This window comes from Bison bison, unplaced genomic scaffold (assembly GCF_000754665.1).
Source record: "Bison bison bison isolate TAMUID 2011002044 unplaced genomic scaffold, Bison_UMD1.0 scf7180017864301, whole genome shotgun sequence".
Lineage (NCBI taxonomy): Eukaryota > Metazoa > Chordata > Mammalia > Artiodactyla > Bovidae > Bison > Bison bison.
Window position 1 is genome coordinate 839,607 of NW_011494873.1, and position 18,509 is coordinate 858,115.

The window sequence follows — 18,509 nt, forward strand, 5'->3', positions numbered from 1 at the left end:
CCCTCCCTAGTCACAAACCTAGTTGTAAAACCTGAAGTCACAGACTTTCTTTCCTGATAGCAACAGCATGTCACTGGATTTCTTTAACTTGGAATATACTGACCTAAAGATTCGGACTAAAATGAAGTAAAATAACGCTCAGGTCACAAAGTCCAACATTTTGTTATGCCAACAGAGTGGCACACACACCTACCTAAATGATGTCAGGATGAATCAATTCGGAAATCAGTGGGTGAATAATTAAAACTTCCTGGCAGTAAATCGCATTGCCCCTGGAGAAGCAGGTGTTTCCTGCCTCTCTGGACTTTTTTTTTTTCCCCCCTTAAACTGTCATCCTCAGACTACCTACCAGATGCGAGGCATATTATGTACAGTATCTTTAATCCTCACAATATCCTATTAAGTATTAGTATTATTCCCACACTGATCAGGAAACTGAGGCTCCAAAACGTGAGCCCACGTATCAGGTGCAGGTGATGGGATTCAAACGCAGGGGCCGTCACATGCAACAATCGGCCTCTCCACTGCGTCACACTGGACCTCTGGTCCTGCGTATTCTGGTACTTCCACAGCTCCCAAGACCGCTGATCTCATCTCTGTCCCATTTACAGTCTGTAATGGTTTATTATCCTTACTTGGGGGACAAAGGAATAAACTATGGCCACGAAGCTAAGTGTTTTTAAAATTCTTAATTGCTCAGACACCTCACCAATACTTATCATCCTTCTTGAAGTACAATCTGTCTCTACTTCAAATGGTATAAATTTTCCCTTTAACAACAGTTCTTACAAACCACAAACTTAGCCTGCAGAAATTGACATTGCAGACTAAACATTTACCATGATTTTTAAAAAAGCATATCATAATTATCACTTTTTCCACTGAACCAAAAGGAGCCAGAGACCACAAACATTTTCCATTTTCCCTATACTGACAGGTACGATATTCACAGCAAGTATTAAAAAGTGAAAACTATAGACCATTTTTATAGAATTAATGGTTTTTACAATCAAAAGAAGTCTTAAGTTGACTGTCAATTTCAACAAAGTAAAAATTCAAACTCAGGATCATCTACAGTAAAAGCTAAACATCAAACTAGAATAATGATTAGTAAGTACTCCACACGTTATTAAATCTAAGTATGAACAAACACATGGACCTGTTTCTTCCCTAAAGCTCTTTTCTTGAGGCATGGTCTGTGCTAAGGAACTAATGCCAGATTTAATCCAAGTCTACGAGACAGCAACTAACACAATCAACTCGGCCAGCTTGTCCCCAGCTATTAGATTCATATGTATGATATATACTGACACATGTATATATGTTCAGATCAAATCCTGCTAAAACAAATAGCATTTTAACAAAAATATTTCCATGTCCCAGCCAATGGTCCATTCATTTCATATAATATTCAGCACCACAAAATTCCACTTTAACAGAGATATGGACAGTGCCTTAAAATTCGCTGTAATGAAAACTGAATTGTGTGCAATTATACTAACCATATTTATATACATAACACATGTTCATCTGCTCTGTCTCTTCTCCAACTCTGCACACTCCCCAAGAGAAGGGGCTGCCTCTGAACTACACTCTGCAAATCAAGAGAACTTCAACAGTGCCACCTCGTGGATGTTCTGTAAACACAAGCTGGGTTCTCTGCTATTCTAAAATGTTTGAGAAGCAAATTATAGACAAAAACAAAACAGTCGAAAGCAAACAAGCAAACAGAACAGATCTGCTTGGGAAAATGGAAGCACAGCTTCATTTATTTAAAAGCACTTAAGAGGAACAAGTCTAGGTGTCAACCTGGGCTAAAGGGAAGTTGCTGTATAAAGGGAAGTCAACTCAGGGCTGTGATGACTTAAGAGGGGTGGGATGAGGGCTGGGGCAGGTTCAAAGGGAAGGGACACAGGTATACTTATGGCTGATTCACACTTTTGTATGGCAGAAGCCAACACAGTACTATAAAGAAACCAACCTCCAGTTTAAAGTAAATTTATATATATATGAAGTGAAGTAAAGCTGCCCAGTCATGTCCGACTCTTTTGCAATCCCATGGACTGTAGCCTGCCAGGCTCCTCTGTCCATGGGATTTTCCAGGCAAGAACACTGGAGTGGGTTGCCATTTCCTTCTCCAGGGAATCTTCCAACCCAGGGATCGACCCCGGGCCTCTGGCATTGTAGGCAGATGCTTTTACTGCCTGAGCCACCAGGGAGTCATACATACATAAAACAAAAATGACCCTGTCTCTTCTTGGTTTGGGTGCAGCCTGGGTCAGTAGAAGAGCCTGGATGATAGGGCTCTGAGTTCGAACGACACACACAGAGGAGCTGCAGCACATGCGCACTCGCCTGACTTACACGCACCTATACTTCTCTCATACAATTACAAGCATATCTCTCTCCTTCTCGTCCATGCTCTTTCTCTTTAATTAAAAGTACAAGTTACTGAAATGGATTGTAAGCCATGTAGTCTATACAGAGTAATCTTAACTGCAAGTGATTTCAGCTTTCACACTAACTTTTGAACCAACCCCCATCATCATCACACAATCACAATAAACAAGATGTATGATCTTAGGCATTTCATCCAATTTCTCTGATCCTTGGCTTTATAACCTATCTAATGAAAAAACAGCACGAAATGACACCCCAAGTCCCTTTCAGCAATTAAATACTATGATTCTAGAAAAAAGAGGGTTCCCAGAAATACTAATTCAAGAAATGAGGGGAAAAAATGCTATTATTTTCAGCACAAAAAGAACAGTAGGCTCAAATTTTCCTAAGCTAACTCTCAAATATCCTTAAATACTACCACTGTAGAAAGTGAACTCGCAAGTTCTGAAAGCAAGGTTAGAAACCACGGGCTGGCATGTGCCTTGCAGCCCCAGGTCTCAGGCCTGGAACACGAGCCCAGGGCTGTTTACTGCGGGAGATACTTAGACGATGGAGCTGTGATGCACTGTGCACGTGTGCCTGCCAAGTCTCCTCAGTCGTGTCCAACTCTCTGCAACTCGACGGACTGTAGCCCGCCAGGCTCCTGTCCGTGGGATTCTCCATGGGCTGCCATCTCCTCCTCCAGGGGCTCTTCCTGGCCCGGGGCTGGAGCCCGCATCTCTTATGTCTCCTGCGCCAGCGGGCAGGTTCTTTACCACTAGGGCCAGCAATGTGCTGTAAATCAATCAGGCTAAGCGAGAAGCTACTCTCTGAGGAGCCATCCAGAAGCTCTCACAAAGGGGAGGGCTGGGAGCAGTGCTACTGGTTTTCCCTTGGCTCTTTGTAGGCCAATCCTGGCATGGCAGCTGTTACTTCCAGGCTACCCTGACCATGTCAGAGGAAAGTTTTCTGGCCAGCATTCTCAAATTCTCTTCAAGAGTGAAACCTCTCTATTCTACCTGAACAAATTTAAAACAAAAAAATTTTTAAACGAGGGAAAAGAATTAACAAGTCATCAAAAAATCAAAGGGGGACGAACAGGCAGAGCACAGAGGGTTTTCAGATCCATGAAACAATTATATAGGACACTATAATGACAGATACATGTCATTATATATTTGTCAAAAGCCACAGAATGGACAACATCAACAGTGAACCTTAAAGTATGTATTCTGGGTGATCCTGACATGTCAAATGTATCACTCTGATGCAGGATGTTGACAGTGGGGAGGCTGTGCTGGTGGTTGCTGGGGGCGGGGAGGCGGGTGGTGAAAACTACTTTCTGCTCGGTTCTGCTGTGACCCTATAGTGCTGTGAAAGTAGTCTATTCAAAGAAAACAACGGGGGGTGAGGAGGGAGAAACCAGGGGGCGAAGCACACATTCAAGCAGGGGTAAGGTGGTGAGGGAGAAGATGCGGAAGTGAGTTTCAAGAAAGTTACTGAGACACGCTATCAATTTCCCCAATGCTTTGCTGCCATTCCCTAAAAGTCACTTAAGATGTAAGTGAACATCTTAGATTTGAGGGCACTTTCCAAACACTGTAGGAAAAACTGTCCCATATTAAAAAACAAATACTGTATTACAACGACAAAATGCAGACGGTATAGAGACCACATCAAAAATATATATATATATAGAAACAGTACTAACCAGTAGTCAACACTATTAATCACAGAAACTGCCTACAGTTCCTAGATAGATGCTAAATTATAACTCCTCTTCTAGTACCACATTCAAAATACAGTGTGTATCCCAAAGAAAGGCTGTCTCACACTATATTCATTCACTCATTCACTTTGCAAACACCTACTTGGCTCCATCTAGGCTCTTGGGATGGGCATTCTTCCACTTTTCAGCGTTTTTTACAGACAAACATGGTTACCTGGTAAAGCGGTAATAAAGTCCCGCTGCAACATGGGCTTCAGGTAAGAGTTAATATGTCCATGCTGGTAATGACACATTCGTGAAATAAGGTGTTCCACAAATTCCACTTGATCTGATTCAGACCACTGGTCAAAATATTTAATACACAAGTCCTTTTCTTTTTGATAGTTTCCTTCTGATGGCCTCTTTCTGGAGACGATCACTGATGATGTTCCATTACTTATCTATTTTAGAAAAACAAAAGAGTAATTAGTTTGACAAGGAAAATGAATCTAAATAGTCTTCTCATCAGAAACATATTTTTGCCATGTGTATTTATACTTAAAATGCCAGTTTTATCCTAAAGCCAAACTCATTCCTTTATTAATTCAGGCAATAATTAAAAATGTATTCAGAGATCATGTACTCAGATTAGTCACTAAAGTAAATGACAAAGTCAGAATTCTTTGTAAAGTTAAATGGTGTCCTAAATTATCCTCCTCCAATGCTTATTCCCAAACCATGTTGTTATCAGTTAACTGATGCTGGAGAAGGCCATCTTAGAAAACCTGTTCAACTTGACTATTGGACTATTAATGGTTTTTTTTCTTCCTCAGAGTTGAAAGGTAAAGCTATATGCGTTTACACAAACAGTTCTCATACTTGTGCATGCATCAGATAACCAGAGAGTATATTAACAGAGACTGCCAGGGGCCACTCTGGAATAGAGCCCTGAGCTAACGTCTAACAAGTTCCTGGATGATGCTGATGCTGCTGCTCTAAAGCCTGCACTTCAGGGACCTCACACTCTCTGTAACAGAGAAACCAGAAAGCAGTTCAATCTAAACAGCTTCATTTTACCTAACAGTTTCAATCGCCTCTGTATTATTTCCAGGGCTGCTAAACTGCTGACAAAATAGTTTATAGACTTTCATTCCCTCTTTCTGATCACCGACTCTGAAAGTTACCCCAGGCAAACCACATATGCCTGAAAACGTCCTCATCTTATTCAGTCTGTTTGTGGATATCCCACAGACTCCTATACTAATGGCTGCATCTCCCATCAAATCTACATGGCCCGTGCATACAACCAGTACATTTTTTAAAAACTGAAACTGCATACACTGCATCTGGACAACAATATCCGAAAAAATCTAAATCCCTAGACTGAATAAGGCTCAGCAACTTCCCTGTTTACAAACAAAATAACCTCAATACTTTTGTCAAACACTGTCAGGCCATGTGTCCATCACTGTTCTGACAGCCTCTTCATGTGTAACTAGAAGGAATACAGACAAGAGAATTGTGAAAACCGAAGAGTTGTGTCACAAACGTTCGTTAGTTCCATTAGGAGCTTGTCTCAGAAGTCTTGCATGGGAAGAACCAAGAGCTTCTGTTATCAGCATATCCCCTAACAAAGTAGACTGAACCCATCCCAGAAAGAAAACATCCTTTGTAAGTATCCAACAGAGTCTTTGACCGTCCTAAAAATCTTTCATGTCTGATGCATATCTTTTGTCGACATTTAGAGGTATAAACCTGGAAGGTCTTTATCTCCCTCCTCATTCATCTCACCACTTCCTCATCTAATTTTCTCCCCTTGCATTCTTTGGGTGGTGGAGAGCTCACTGACACCATGCACCACCAGGGGGCAGCACTGAGCGGAGATTTTTGACGCTTGTGGTAAAACATTTGTACCAAACAGGACCAAAACAGCAGCATTCAAAACAGTCAGATGAAATGAAAATTATTTGCTGTGGTGAAAATCAGCTAGCATAGGAGCATCTTTGCTACTTTTACGCATAATAATGTTCACCATAATGTTATAATAAGGAACATTTAGAAAAAAAACTACCCTGTTACAGGCAACTGGTTCAAGTAAATTATAATACATCTACACAAAGTACTATAAAGCGGCCATTAAAATTAGGTTTATAAAGTAAGATTTTAATAAGAAGAGAACATGTTTATGAAGTATCAGGAACAAAAGAATTTTATATAGCATATGACCACAATAATTTGCGTTAAGGGGTACACGCCAAGACAGAGTAAAGAATAAATGTGAAAGTGGTAAAACTGCCTCATCGTGAGAGAGAAAGCTGTGCATTTTTTCCTTCCCCTTTTCCTCCTATATTTTTTCATAGTAATTAGCCAAAATAACTACGTTCCTAACAGGTTAAATATAAGTACGGTAACAACTAGCATTTGTGTACTGCTTTGTAATTCATAAAATATTTTCACACTCATTATCTCACTTGATAAGCAAATGGGTTATTACTTCATTTTCAGAAGGGTTCCTAGCCCTCTAGCCTCCCTAGAGCACTGGTATACCATTAACTAGTCTATTGAAAGACAGACGAAAAAAAGCCTGAAGACTAAAGTGTTAAGAACCACTGTGAGTTGAAAAATCAATAGTAAAGTAAGAGAATCCTGTTGCAAAATACCAAACGTGAAGGAGGGAACAGAAGTCAGTCTGCGCACAGTTCCCCCTGAAATGACAGCATGTGCCTAACTCCACAGCACACTCTCCATTTCTATTTCTAGCCACCTGCTTGGCCCAGAGAGATCTTCCTAAAATTGCTCCACTTTGGTACTTTTCATCTTAAATTTGTTGAGAACACTTTATTCTTGTTAATAACTAAACTACTCCTTTGCTTCAACTCAAATGAACCCAGAGAATATTTTATTAATCATTATTGTTTTTGGATTTAGATTTGTTTTGCCTGCAACTGTATCTTCATGAAAGGAAAATTATGTGTACCATAATGGTTGATGAAAAACATCAAATCATGAAATGTATATGCTCTCCATCTCCCACCTTACCAAAAAACTGGGGGATGGGGAGGGCCACTGGCAAACTAAAATAGAGCCAGGAGAAAAGGAAACTGAATTTAAAAGGAAAAGACAAACATTAAGAATGAAGTGGGGGGAAGGGTGGTGGCTGGGAGAAAAGGCCAGTGCGTACACTGGTGCGTGGCAAGGTTCCACTCTGGTGACAAAGGACACCACCACATTCGTGGCTTAGACAGTGGCCCCAAAGACTGAATATCTCTGGGCTGCAGCCAACTTCAGAACCTTGGTGTAAACTCCCAAAATCTTGATAATGACACTTCCCTAAGGAGCAGAAGATAAATTAGGGTGGATTCTGAAACTAGCAAAATTGCACAAAACAAAAAAGTCCTTGGCTCTACGCTTCACTGAGGACAGGAGCTGAGGGAGCATCTTATCTGCAGTAAGTCAGGTGCTATCTTCTCTGTGCGCCGCCATTCCTACCTGCCAAAGAGTACTTTTCTTTGGGGACTCATCTTCATTTTGATCCTCCATAACTGAAGTGTTCTAAGGGGGGAAAAACAGGTTATTTGAATTATGCCGAGTTTTGCAAATCCTAAATAACTATACCAAAATGTAATTTTGAAAACCCAAATTAGAGTGTACCAATCAATACCAACCCAAAAGCTGTTTGACTTACGGCTAACACATGCCATTCTGAGTCAACAGGGGTGTTTTTATCTTTCATAAATAAATACAGTTAGTGGTTGGACAAAAGCAAGCATAAACCTATTTATGAAGGTAGGGTATACTGAGAAAACAGGCTGAATTGAATTATGGGAGTGGGGTGAAACTACCTCAATCATTGCTGTTACTCTTTTAACTCACGGAAAGAAGCCCCAGAGACCCACTAAGCTCCTGATGACTGCACAAAACATTTACTAGCATGTCCGCTATTCAGTAACCCACCCCAGCCATCAGCAATTAGAAGTGACAAAGCCCTGGAAGCCCCCTGCTTCTCTCTTTCCTCCCTTGATAGTCCTGTTTTTTAGGAATGGCTTTGCAGTCTCCCCTAGCAAGCATGGTGGGTGCCCAGCCTTTTCCCTTAAGAGGAGGATGCTGTTAGCCAGTAACAATCTGGCTTGCCTTGGGAATGCATTAGCTTTTGATTTTTGTGTTTACTGCACAAAGAGGCACTGTGTAATTATTCTTTCTGGTGACCCAGTCGCTCAATAGATGCCCATTAACTAGAGATTATACATGATTGGATTTTCCCTTTTGAAGCTCCCACCTAATAGCTAAATGGAAACTTAATGAGAAGGGGAAGTGGGAGAGTTGTACTCTGAAAGGAAGAGCAACTCATTTATGGATGGCAGTCTCTCTCTTCCCAAATCTAAAATTTCAAGATTGGGGTATATAATTTAAACTACCACATTTGTCCATAGTATTAGTCAAAAAGATCCTGTAGATCTGTTAAGTGTTTACAAGACCCTGTTTATTGCCTATAGAGGATAAACCTCTCTCTTAAATTTTCCCTCTTTTTCCTTTACATTCTTCAAGTTGTAAAATGTTAAAAGGCACATACAGTATTTCCAAACAATCCATCTGAAAACACCCAATGTAGGTGGTGGCAGAAGAATCACTGTGTGACACCAGTGGTCTCACAGCAGGGTCTGATCTCACAGCAGGGTCTGATTAGAGATGCAGAATGGTGGAGTAGGAAAGTCAAAGGCTTTGGAAGAAAAGAGAGAGGCTAGAATGGGTGGTGGGGGAGGCAGGGAAGGAGGGTGTGTGTGTGTGAGAGAGAGAAAGAGAGAGAGAGACATCCTAAGCAGGTTGTTCCATGCATGGACAAAAACAAACCACACAAAGTCGTGGGCATCGAGAGTAGCAGTACAGTGGCTGGTGTGTAATGGGTATTCAAAACCTGTTCACACCCTGCTACTTTCCCTTAAGTGTTATCCTCTCATGATTTTCTGACCTCAGACTCTGAAAGAAAGATTCCAGACGCTTGCTTGCCGGATAGGGAAAAGCCATTGGCTTCCTCAGTAAAACCTTACAGATCACAGAACACCAAGGTCTGCAATGCAGAAGGAGGGCAGGAGGGCAGGGCTCCATATGTTCAAGTCGACTGTGAGTTAGAAAGGAAGACAGTGTGTCCAAGTCGACTGTGAGTTAGAAAGGAAGGCAGTGTGCCCAAGCATCCCAAGCAGGTCTAGAGTGGTGGCAGTGAAAAATGATCCTGAATGGAGAAAGTGGGATGAAGAATATGGAAACAGAAGTAGTATTCCTCTCTCCAAGTATTTCCCTTTTACTGCTATCTTGAAGGACTTGTGGATTAATAAAGCTGACAGGTTTCCACAGGGGAACAAAGCAAGTGGAAGCAGCGGGAAAGGGGGAACAGTGTCTCAGCAGACCACGGGGGTTTGCCAGGTAGTCACAGAGGCATGGCAACGCGCGACGCCACCACAGCCTGGGTTCTGCAACAGTGGCAAGAAGGAACATGAAGAGGCGAGCAAGCCGAGCGGAAGATGGATGGAAAGAGACGTGCAGTGTTCTGAACTCAAAACTTAAAAAATATGGGAGCCTGAATCCGCCAGAGCTATTCTGACATAAGCTACCTTCCTCACTCTGACATAAGTACTCTCCTCACTCAAGAAGGAAACAAAAAGATAGGCAGACCATACAAGAAACAACTATCTTTCCACTAAGAAAATTTAGTTCTTCCTTTCAGTCACTCCAAAACAGAGAAACAGTGTTTATTTACAGAGTTGAGAAGGAAACCACCCCCCCCCCCATAAAAATAGCAACTATTCTCTTTAAGGCTTGACAAAAGTGGATAAAGTCATACATACAATTTAGTAAAACAGTATTTAAGAGAGTACTGTGGGGGCTAGAATACACATTTTTTCAATTTCTCTTATAAGTTTTCAGCAGAAGATGTCAAAGGGAAGAATGCTGCAACACTGATTAGAGGATCTTTTCCAAAGAGCAGTCCAGGTGATACAAGAGATGCTCAGAGTGAAAAGGGCCCTGGGGTCTCGTGAAGCTTGAGAAACGCTGCAGGCTCCTGTGCAGGCTCTCCCCGCGCCACCACCTCCTCCTCCCTCCCGCCCCACCACAGACACACACACACCACAACGCCTTCACCAAGATACTAACGTGCTGTGAGTCACTCAGAAGTGTCCAACTCTGCGACCGCATGGACTGTAGCCCACCAGGCTACTCTGCCCATGGGATTCACCAAGGTGAGATTACTGGAGTGGGTTGCCATTTCCTTCTCCAAAGATATTAAAGGCTCTGTACATCTCACAATTTTAAAAAATCAGGTTAGATTAGTTTAATCCAGCTTCCCCTAATTTACTGGATATGGCCACCCACCTCCCTGCTCTGCTGTACAATCCCTAACCAAGAGCTCCGCGCACAGGCACACCCTGGACTGGGCCGACAGCATGGCCTGGTTCCTTCCTCCTCCCACGTCGCCACATGAAGACTTTGGGAGACAAAGGAAATGCCCACTTTTGGTAAACACGATATATACCTTTCCTAGTCCCCATTATCTTTTGCCACTTGCTATATGTGGGAATTGGAGAAGGCCCTGGCACCCCACTCCAGTACTCTTGCCTGGAAACTCCCATGGACGGAGGAGCCTGGTAGGCTGCAGTGCATGGGGTCACTAAGAGTCGGACATGACTGAGCGACTTCCCTTTCACTTTTCACTTTCATGCATTGGAGAAGGAAATGGCAACCCACTCCAGTGTTCTTGCCTGGAGAGTCCCAGGGACGGCGGAGCCTAGTGGGCTGCCGTCTATGGGGTCGCAGAGTCGGACACGACTGAAGTGACTTAGCAATATGTGGGAATAAGAATGGATGGCAAGAGTAGAATTTTCTCAGAGCCACAGTTATTTTTTTCTTTTTAAATCACTTTGACTTTTATTTCTTAAAGGTTTAATAGATGAAAGGTCACAAGTTCAAGGGTGAGGTAAGAACAAACAATGAGCCTTCCTTCCAGGAGAAAAGAAAGGTGGCTTCCTATATCCAAGCTCTCAGGTTAAACCACGAGGTAAACCAATCTGAGACTTGAAATCCTCTTTACGCCTCCAACACTTCTGGGAAAAGAAAGTTCTTGGAAATACCAACATGGCTTAATCACTTCCTACCTTCTCATCATCTCTTTCCTCCTACACCTACCAAGAAGCACCACATGCATATAAAACATGCCGACCTTCCTACTACCAACAGAAGATACAATCTAGCAAGAATCAGCTAGACTCTAAGGCAGTTCAACCTTAGTACTAGTGACATTTGGAGCCAGATTAATTTCCTGTTGCAGGGGGGCTGTCATGTACCATATAAGATGTAAGTAGCGTTCCTGGCTTCTCCCTACTAGAGCCCAGTAGCAAATCCTCCCCAGCCCTAACTGTGATAGCCAGAAAGCATCTCCGAATGACTGCCAGATGTCAGGGGCTGGGGACAGGGGATGAGGGGCAACAGAACCGGCCCCCTCCACGTGAGAGCCACTGCTCTAGGGGTTTGAGCTCCTAAACTCACCTTCCTGGGAAAATACACTAAAAAACACTGCCATCTCAGATCTGGCCTTTCTCTTCAGGCTTCTTTCCTTTGACCCCTGTGACAATATGTGATTTCTTTAAACACAGTTTAATCTTTGGTCAAGTAATTTATGGAGTACACACGTATCTAAATTCTGGGATAAATCCTGCTTGCCATTCAATTCCTGTTCAGGAAAACTGACATAAGAAGTTCTTTATACTAGAGATTCTTGGGCTTCAGAGTATGCATGAGGGTGATAAATATCATGAAAGTGAAAATGAAGTCGCTCAGTGTGTCCGACTCTTTGCGACCCCATGGACTGTAGCCTACCAGGCTCCTCCCTCCATGGGATTCTCCAGGCAAGAGTACTGGAGTGGGTTGCCATTTCCTTCTCCAGGGGATCTTCCCGACCCAGGGATCGAACCTGGGTCTCCCGCATCCCAGGCAGACGCTTTAACCTCTGAGCCACCAGGATGGCTTCATGAAGTCATACACAAAAGTGTATATACATTCCTCCAGAAAGATCCAGAGTTTTCATTAGATCTTGAAGGCATCTCAAATGTGATAAAATAACAAAGCATGTCTTTGACCAAACAGGAGGCCAGGGTGGATGGAGCCTAGCTTTATGTGTTTTGCTTTGATTTAAAGTTCTCCCAGTAATTTTTGTGTCTATCTCTGCCTTAAAATTACTGCTAAGGCACAATGCTGTAGTCCATGTAGGACCACCATCCTAGGGAAACTGCACTGATGCCACTGGTAACAGACTCTGTCCCAACGCATGTATTTCCAAACTACCAAACACCATGAGATCTAATGTCTGTTCCTTCCCTTATAAAACTTTCAGGAGAAGATGCCAAAATGAAAATGCTGCTCTCAAGCTACACTAGCCAGAGGATCATTTCCAAAGAGTATTCCAGGTTAACACAAGAGATGCTCAGAGAAAAAAGGATCCTGTGGCCTGATTATGTTCGACAACTGTGGTGCATTGCATGAGTGATGCCCCACTCCACTCCGAGAGGTGACACACTTCCTTAAGACACGAAAGGTGAATTCTGTGAAGCAACTGTCCTTCAACAAAAATAAGCTAATTAAAAAAAAGGGATACTAAAGGCGCTGTAATATCTCTTAGTTAAAAAATGAGGCTAGGTTAGCTTAACCTAGCTTTCCCAAAGTTGCTGGATATGGCCACCCCCTTTCACAAGCTCTTAATATGAGCGCCACACAACCCTGACTAGGGCAGTAACACGGCATGACTCCCCTCCTCCCATTTCACCAGACAAACCCTTTCTGGGGGCAAAAGGACTGTCCACTTCGCTAAACACAACACATTCCTCTCCTATTTCCAGTCATGTTCCCCAGTCTGCCACGTGGGGTTAGTCTCTGTAAAGGCAAAGCAGGCTCTAAGCAGTGATTTATCTTTGCCAGTAGGTGCCACCAACTAACACAGAACATACTTCACTTGGAAAATTCTCTACTTTAAAGAGTTACATAAGAGGAATCAACTTCCTACTTTAAAAATGCTACAAATTCTGCATTTTGGCTTCATGATAAATGCTTATCAGTATAAGATGCATATCAAAAACATCTTTACTCCTGAGGCGAAGCAAAAACAAAACTAAAAACCTTACAAAAGACCTTAGAAAACATGGGGGCATTCTACCATTTTCTCCTGTGTTTTTAAATTTTTGGATTTAAGAAATTAAGGGCAACAGATACATGGTGCAAAATGCTATCAGACAGCTTTATTTAGTCCCTGCACCAGGCTTGTTTCCTACATTATCTTTTGTTCTTCAGAAAAAATATGAAAGTAGATAATTCCAATTTTACAGAAAAAATTGAAGGTCAGAGAAAGAAGTAACTGGTTAAGAGTTACCCAGTAAATAAGAAATGCAGGGCTCAGATCTAGGTCTGCTGTGCTCAGAAATAAATGAACTTTCTACACAGAAAAGTACTTCTCTCAGGTGTTTTCCAACTGCTGGCTGCAGCCTATGAAATCAATTTAATGGGCTGTAACCAGCATTTTTTTAATAAAATGAAATTGAATCCGGGCATTCCCCTGCCCACAATGTTAAGCATAACAAAAATCGCACAAAAAAAGCTAAAAGCAATAAGCAAAAACATTAACAGGAAAATTCAAATTAAAAGGAAAGCAAAAGTCATTACTGCAAGGAGAGCAATATTCAAGTCAAACCAGTAAATCACACACAGGGCTTTAAACCTCTCTAAAAGGCAAAAATCTATAAAGAGGATAATGTGTACTTTTATATAATGAATAAAATTCCAAAAAGTACAAAAAAATTACAAATATTGAAAAAAAAATTTAAACACCTTTTCATCTTCGACACATCAAACAGACCAACCAACAAACAACACTTGATTTTCCACGGATTAAAAAAAAAAAAAAAAAAATGATAGAGCATCAAGCCAGAGAAGAAATCTCAAATACAGTCAGGAAGCAGGAAGAGATTTTATGTTTGAGATCAGACCAAGCAGTGAAGTCTAGATTTAGTATGCCAATTACTACTTGCATAAACCAAAGATAAATACATGGAACAATGACTGTCACAGGCATATCAAACACCTTTGAGTTGTTACTGTTAATGCCAGGTTGGCCCCTAACCTAGCCTACACTTCTTCCCCCTAGTGTTAACCAACACATTGCTGGAAAATGAGGTCAGTGGAAAGCCAGAAGCATTCACCTGGAAAAAAGAGGAGACAAACTTTTCCAAAAAAGCAGCCCCTATCTTTCACACTACTCTTGCAACTCAGAAGGAAGTTCTATGCACCATGTCTGTATCTACGCACTCATGTCTTTTTAATACAATGATTCCAGCCACCAATAAGTCCAGCTTAATCAGAAATGTTCTCCTCCCTCCACACAAACATTAAAATGCAGGAACAAACTAGTGGTTTTCTTTCTACAATAAAAAGTAGTAATAAATTTTAAATCCATTGGGAGTCTGAAATTACTGTTCATGATATTACTAGTGTAGTACGCTTCCTCCCAACTTGCCAGCCTACAGTTCCACTCAAGTTTTTAATGGCTGTTAGTAACATTACAGGACAAGATTATACTAAGGTATCTGGCAGAATAAATAAAGGAGATATTTCTTCCTTTCCTCACAAACTTTATTTCTTAGGCCTATGTTATTAGATTTTAAAATTTTTCTTAAAAGTTACAATAATTAAAGTAGTGTGGTACTGACAAAGTAAGACCAATGAAACAAAACAGAAAGTCAAGAAACAGATTCATTTACACTTACAATTTGCATATGATGAAGTCAGAATTTCAAATAAGGGGAAGAGGGATCTTTCAAGAAAGAGTATTAAAAATAAAAGTTAGTGACTTTTCTGGCAGTCCAGTAGTTAAGACTCCTCCTAATGCAAGGGGTGTCACAGGTTCTATCCCTGGGGAACTAGGGTCCCACATGCCACTGTGTGCGGCCAAAAAATTTTTTTAAACGAATAATAATAAAAAATATTAAATGCTACCTCATTTTATATACCAATATATACTATGGATAAAAACAATCAAATGCAAAAAACTCTACAACCATTCCTAAGAGCAGCTACCAAACAGAAATAAAATTTAGATTTGACTTAAAAAAAATTTTAACTCAGGAATGTTCATTATCAAATTTTAAAGACAAATACATTGGGAGAAACATTTTGATATATAGTAAATAACTTACCATATATAAAGATCTCTTGGTTAGGAAACCAAAATTAATACTTTAATAGGCAAATAAAGAGTAACTACCAGTATCACAAAATAAGAAATTTAAATGGCTGTCAAAAATGAACAAGTACAATAACAAAAAAGGATGCAATTTTTCACCTATCTTAAATCTGCAACTTTAATTCTTATATACTTTAATCTTTGGTAGGATTATAAATTGCTACCTTTCAGAAAGAGAGTATTTATCAACATGTAACTTCAAAAATTACTATATAACACTGGACATAACGTATAGCAATTTATCCTAAAAACTGTAAACCTACACAAAATTGTAGCTACAACAATTTATAACACGGAAAAATAGAAAGTAATGTAAATGTTCAACACTATGGTGTCATTTAAAAATATGATACAACAGGAGAAAATTTAAGTTCTTTCAAAACTTAACTAGTTAAGCTTTATTACGCTTAACTAGTTTAGCGTAACATAGTGAAGAGCTTAATTCTCAAATGTAACCAGTACTCAGAACAACATAAAGTACATTACTAGGACCCCAAACACTGCCCAGTCATTAGCACGCTAAGGGTAAGCTCTATTTTTTAAATATCATCATAGATCCATTTTGCCTGTTTTTTAGTTTTACATAAATGGAATCATATTGTATACTATTTTGAGTCTGGCTTCTTTTGCTTACGATTGTGATTTTGAGATCTTTAAGTAGTAGTTCATTCTCTTTCACTGCTGTACAATATTTCAAAAAAATGTACTCATTCTACTGTAAATGAATGTGTGGGTCACTTCCACTTTTGGAATTTAAAATAACTGTCATGTCTTTTGGTGTATATAGATACATATTTCATTAGGTCTATACTAGGATAGAACAGCTAGGTTATAAAATATATACTACCACTTTTCTAAAGTAATATTACCCAGTAATCAATACCATCAGCAGTTTATGTGAGTTCTATTGCTCCTTACCAGCTATGGGTTTTGGGTTGTTTTTTTTCTCCTGTTTGCTTAATTTTAACATTCTGTTGGGTATATAGTAGTATCTCTCTGTAGTTTTAATCTGCATTTTCCTGGTGACTAATGAGGTTGAGGACCTTTTGTAAACTTAGCCATCTGGATAACGTCTTTTGTAAAGCAGAAGTTAAAGCTTTTCACCATTTTTTAGTGAAAAAAAATGTCACTTTAGTGGCAGTCTTTTCTTACTGATTTCTAGAAACTTTATGTATTTTAGAATGGAGTCCTTTTTTCAAATGTATTATTACAAAGATCTTCTCCTAATCTGTGAGTTAATTTTCCATTCTCTTTACAGTGTCTTTTGATAAACAGAAGTAATTAATTTTAATGAAAAGTAACTTATCATTGTTTCCTTGATTATAATTTGTGCTTTTTATGCCTTGCTTAAGAAATATTTCTTTTCCTAAGGTCATAAAGCTATTCTCTCGCGTAGTAGCCTAGAAGTTTAATTTTAATTTTTATACTTACATCTAAAACTCATCTACACTGGCTTTTATGTACAGTAGGAGTCAGGGCTCATATTCTAAAACTTGAATGCAATGTTTTTCAAACTGCAGGTTGGAGCTCACAGTATCAATTTAAAGGATAACCAGCATTTAAAAAAAACCTGAAATATCTAAGAACAAAACACAGAGTATATCTGCTATTTCATCAATTACAATTAACATCTCTGAAATTGGGCTATTTCTTATAATAATGGCAACTTACAATTAAAAATGGTAGCACTTTTTCTGTATATTATTGGGTTGGGCCAAAATGTCTATTTGGGTTTCTCTTAAGCTCTCATATAAGATCATTCAGTGATGGAATACAATATACTGGGGGCCGCTGTGTGAAAGCATATGTATGTGATACAGACACAAATACAGAAGGCAACAGCACCCCACTCCAGTACTCTTGCCTGGAGAATCCCAGGGACAGAGGAGCCTCGTGGCTGCAGTCCGTGGGGTTGCGAAGAGTCAGACACGACTGAGAGACTTCACTTTCACGTTTCACTTTCATGCACTGGAGAAGGAAATGGCAACCCACTCCAGTGTTCTTGCCTGGAGAATCCCAGGGACGGGGGAGCCTGGTGGGCTGCCGTCTCTGGGGTCGCACAGGTCGGACATGACTGAAGTGACTTACTTAGCAGCAGCAGCAGCAAGACATACACACATGCATATAGTATACAGACATAAAGACACATGCTCACGTACATTAGGTCTAAATAGAATTTTTACTTCTTACTGTGAAACACTGGAAATCCCTGAGTAAGGTATTAGAGCACACGGAGCTCACACTGCATGTTGCTACTACCTTTTCAGTTTTCTTTCAATTCTCCCAATTATATCAAAAGATATTTTCATTCTCTTTCACTGCTGTACAGTACTTCAAAAATTACATACTCATTCTAGTGTAGATAAATGTGCGGGTCACTTACACTTTTGGAATTTAAAATAATTCTGTCATGTCTTTGGTGTATATGGGCATATATTTTGTTGTTTGTTTTTAACACAAAGAACTGGTCTCTTGTTCAGGTTACTGTAACAGTGTTTAGCTAGAATTTCATTATACATTTTGTTTCTATGGTATTTTTTTTTTTACAGTAACCAATCTCTACATAGTTCCCTTTTCTGATTTTTTTAAAGGAAAAAGATTTTTAAAATATACAACAAAAGAACAAATGGTATGCAGATTTGTCCAAAACTGTGAAGGCTGTAATCTGTCTAAAATTTGTGAAATACTATCTGAAAAGAACAGCGACATAAAAAAACCATGTAAACTATATTAAATGTGGAAAAAAGCAAGTCAAAATAAGTCTGTATGATCCCATCTTTACAATGTTTTACCTATCAATCTTTATTTAAAGAAGCAACTAGAAAAAGTGTTAAAATGCTGACAATACTATCCCTGTAATTCTTCTGTTTTGCTTATATACCCCATCTAAATTTTCCTTAAGGAAGACACATTTCTTTCTTTTTTTTTTTTTTTTCCAGAAAGGCACTCTTAATTAAAGACATGCAATGACATCTGTATCAAAGACATAAAGCTGACATCTGTATCAAAATTAGTATTTTTTAAATCTATGCCAAAATCATTTATATGCATTGCTTTGATTTTTTGTTTTTGTTTTTAAAGATTCTTAGAGATACTATTTATCTTAACTATCTGGAAAGTATCTGAATGAGAAAATACCTATGGTGC

At 39.8% G+C, this 18,509-nt stretch overlaps 1 protein-coding gene across 4 annotated transcripts in view; it reads right to left on the minus strand.

Moving 5' to 3' along the window:
• Window positions 1-18,509, minus strand: part of FBXW11 (F-box and WD repeat domain containing 11) — a 130,760-nt gene that overhangs the window by 33,687 nt on the left and 78,564 nt on the right. For 3 of the 4 annotated variants that reach the window (XM_010851287.1, XM_010851283.1, XM_010851286.1), the window contains 2 exons: window positions 7,577-7,639; window positions 4,323-4,548 (listed from right to left, as the gene is read on the minus strand). In XM_010851287.1, coding sequence (XP_010849589.1) covers window positions 4,323-4,548; window positions 7,577-7,627 — 277 coding nt within the window. In that variant the 5' untranslated portion in view covers window positions 7,628-7,639. The remainder of the gene's footprint in view (window positions 1-4,322; window positions 4,549-7,576; window positions 7,640-18,509) is intronic. The other variant, XM_010851284.1, reaches the window with a different exon arrangement.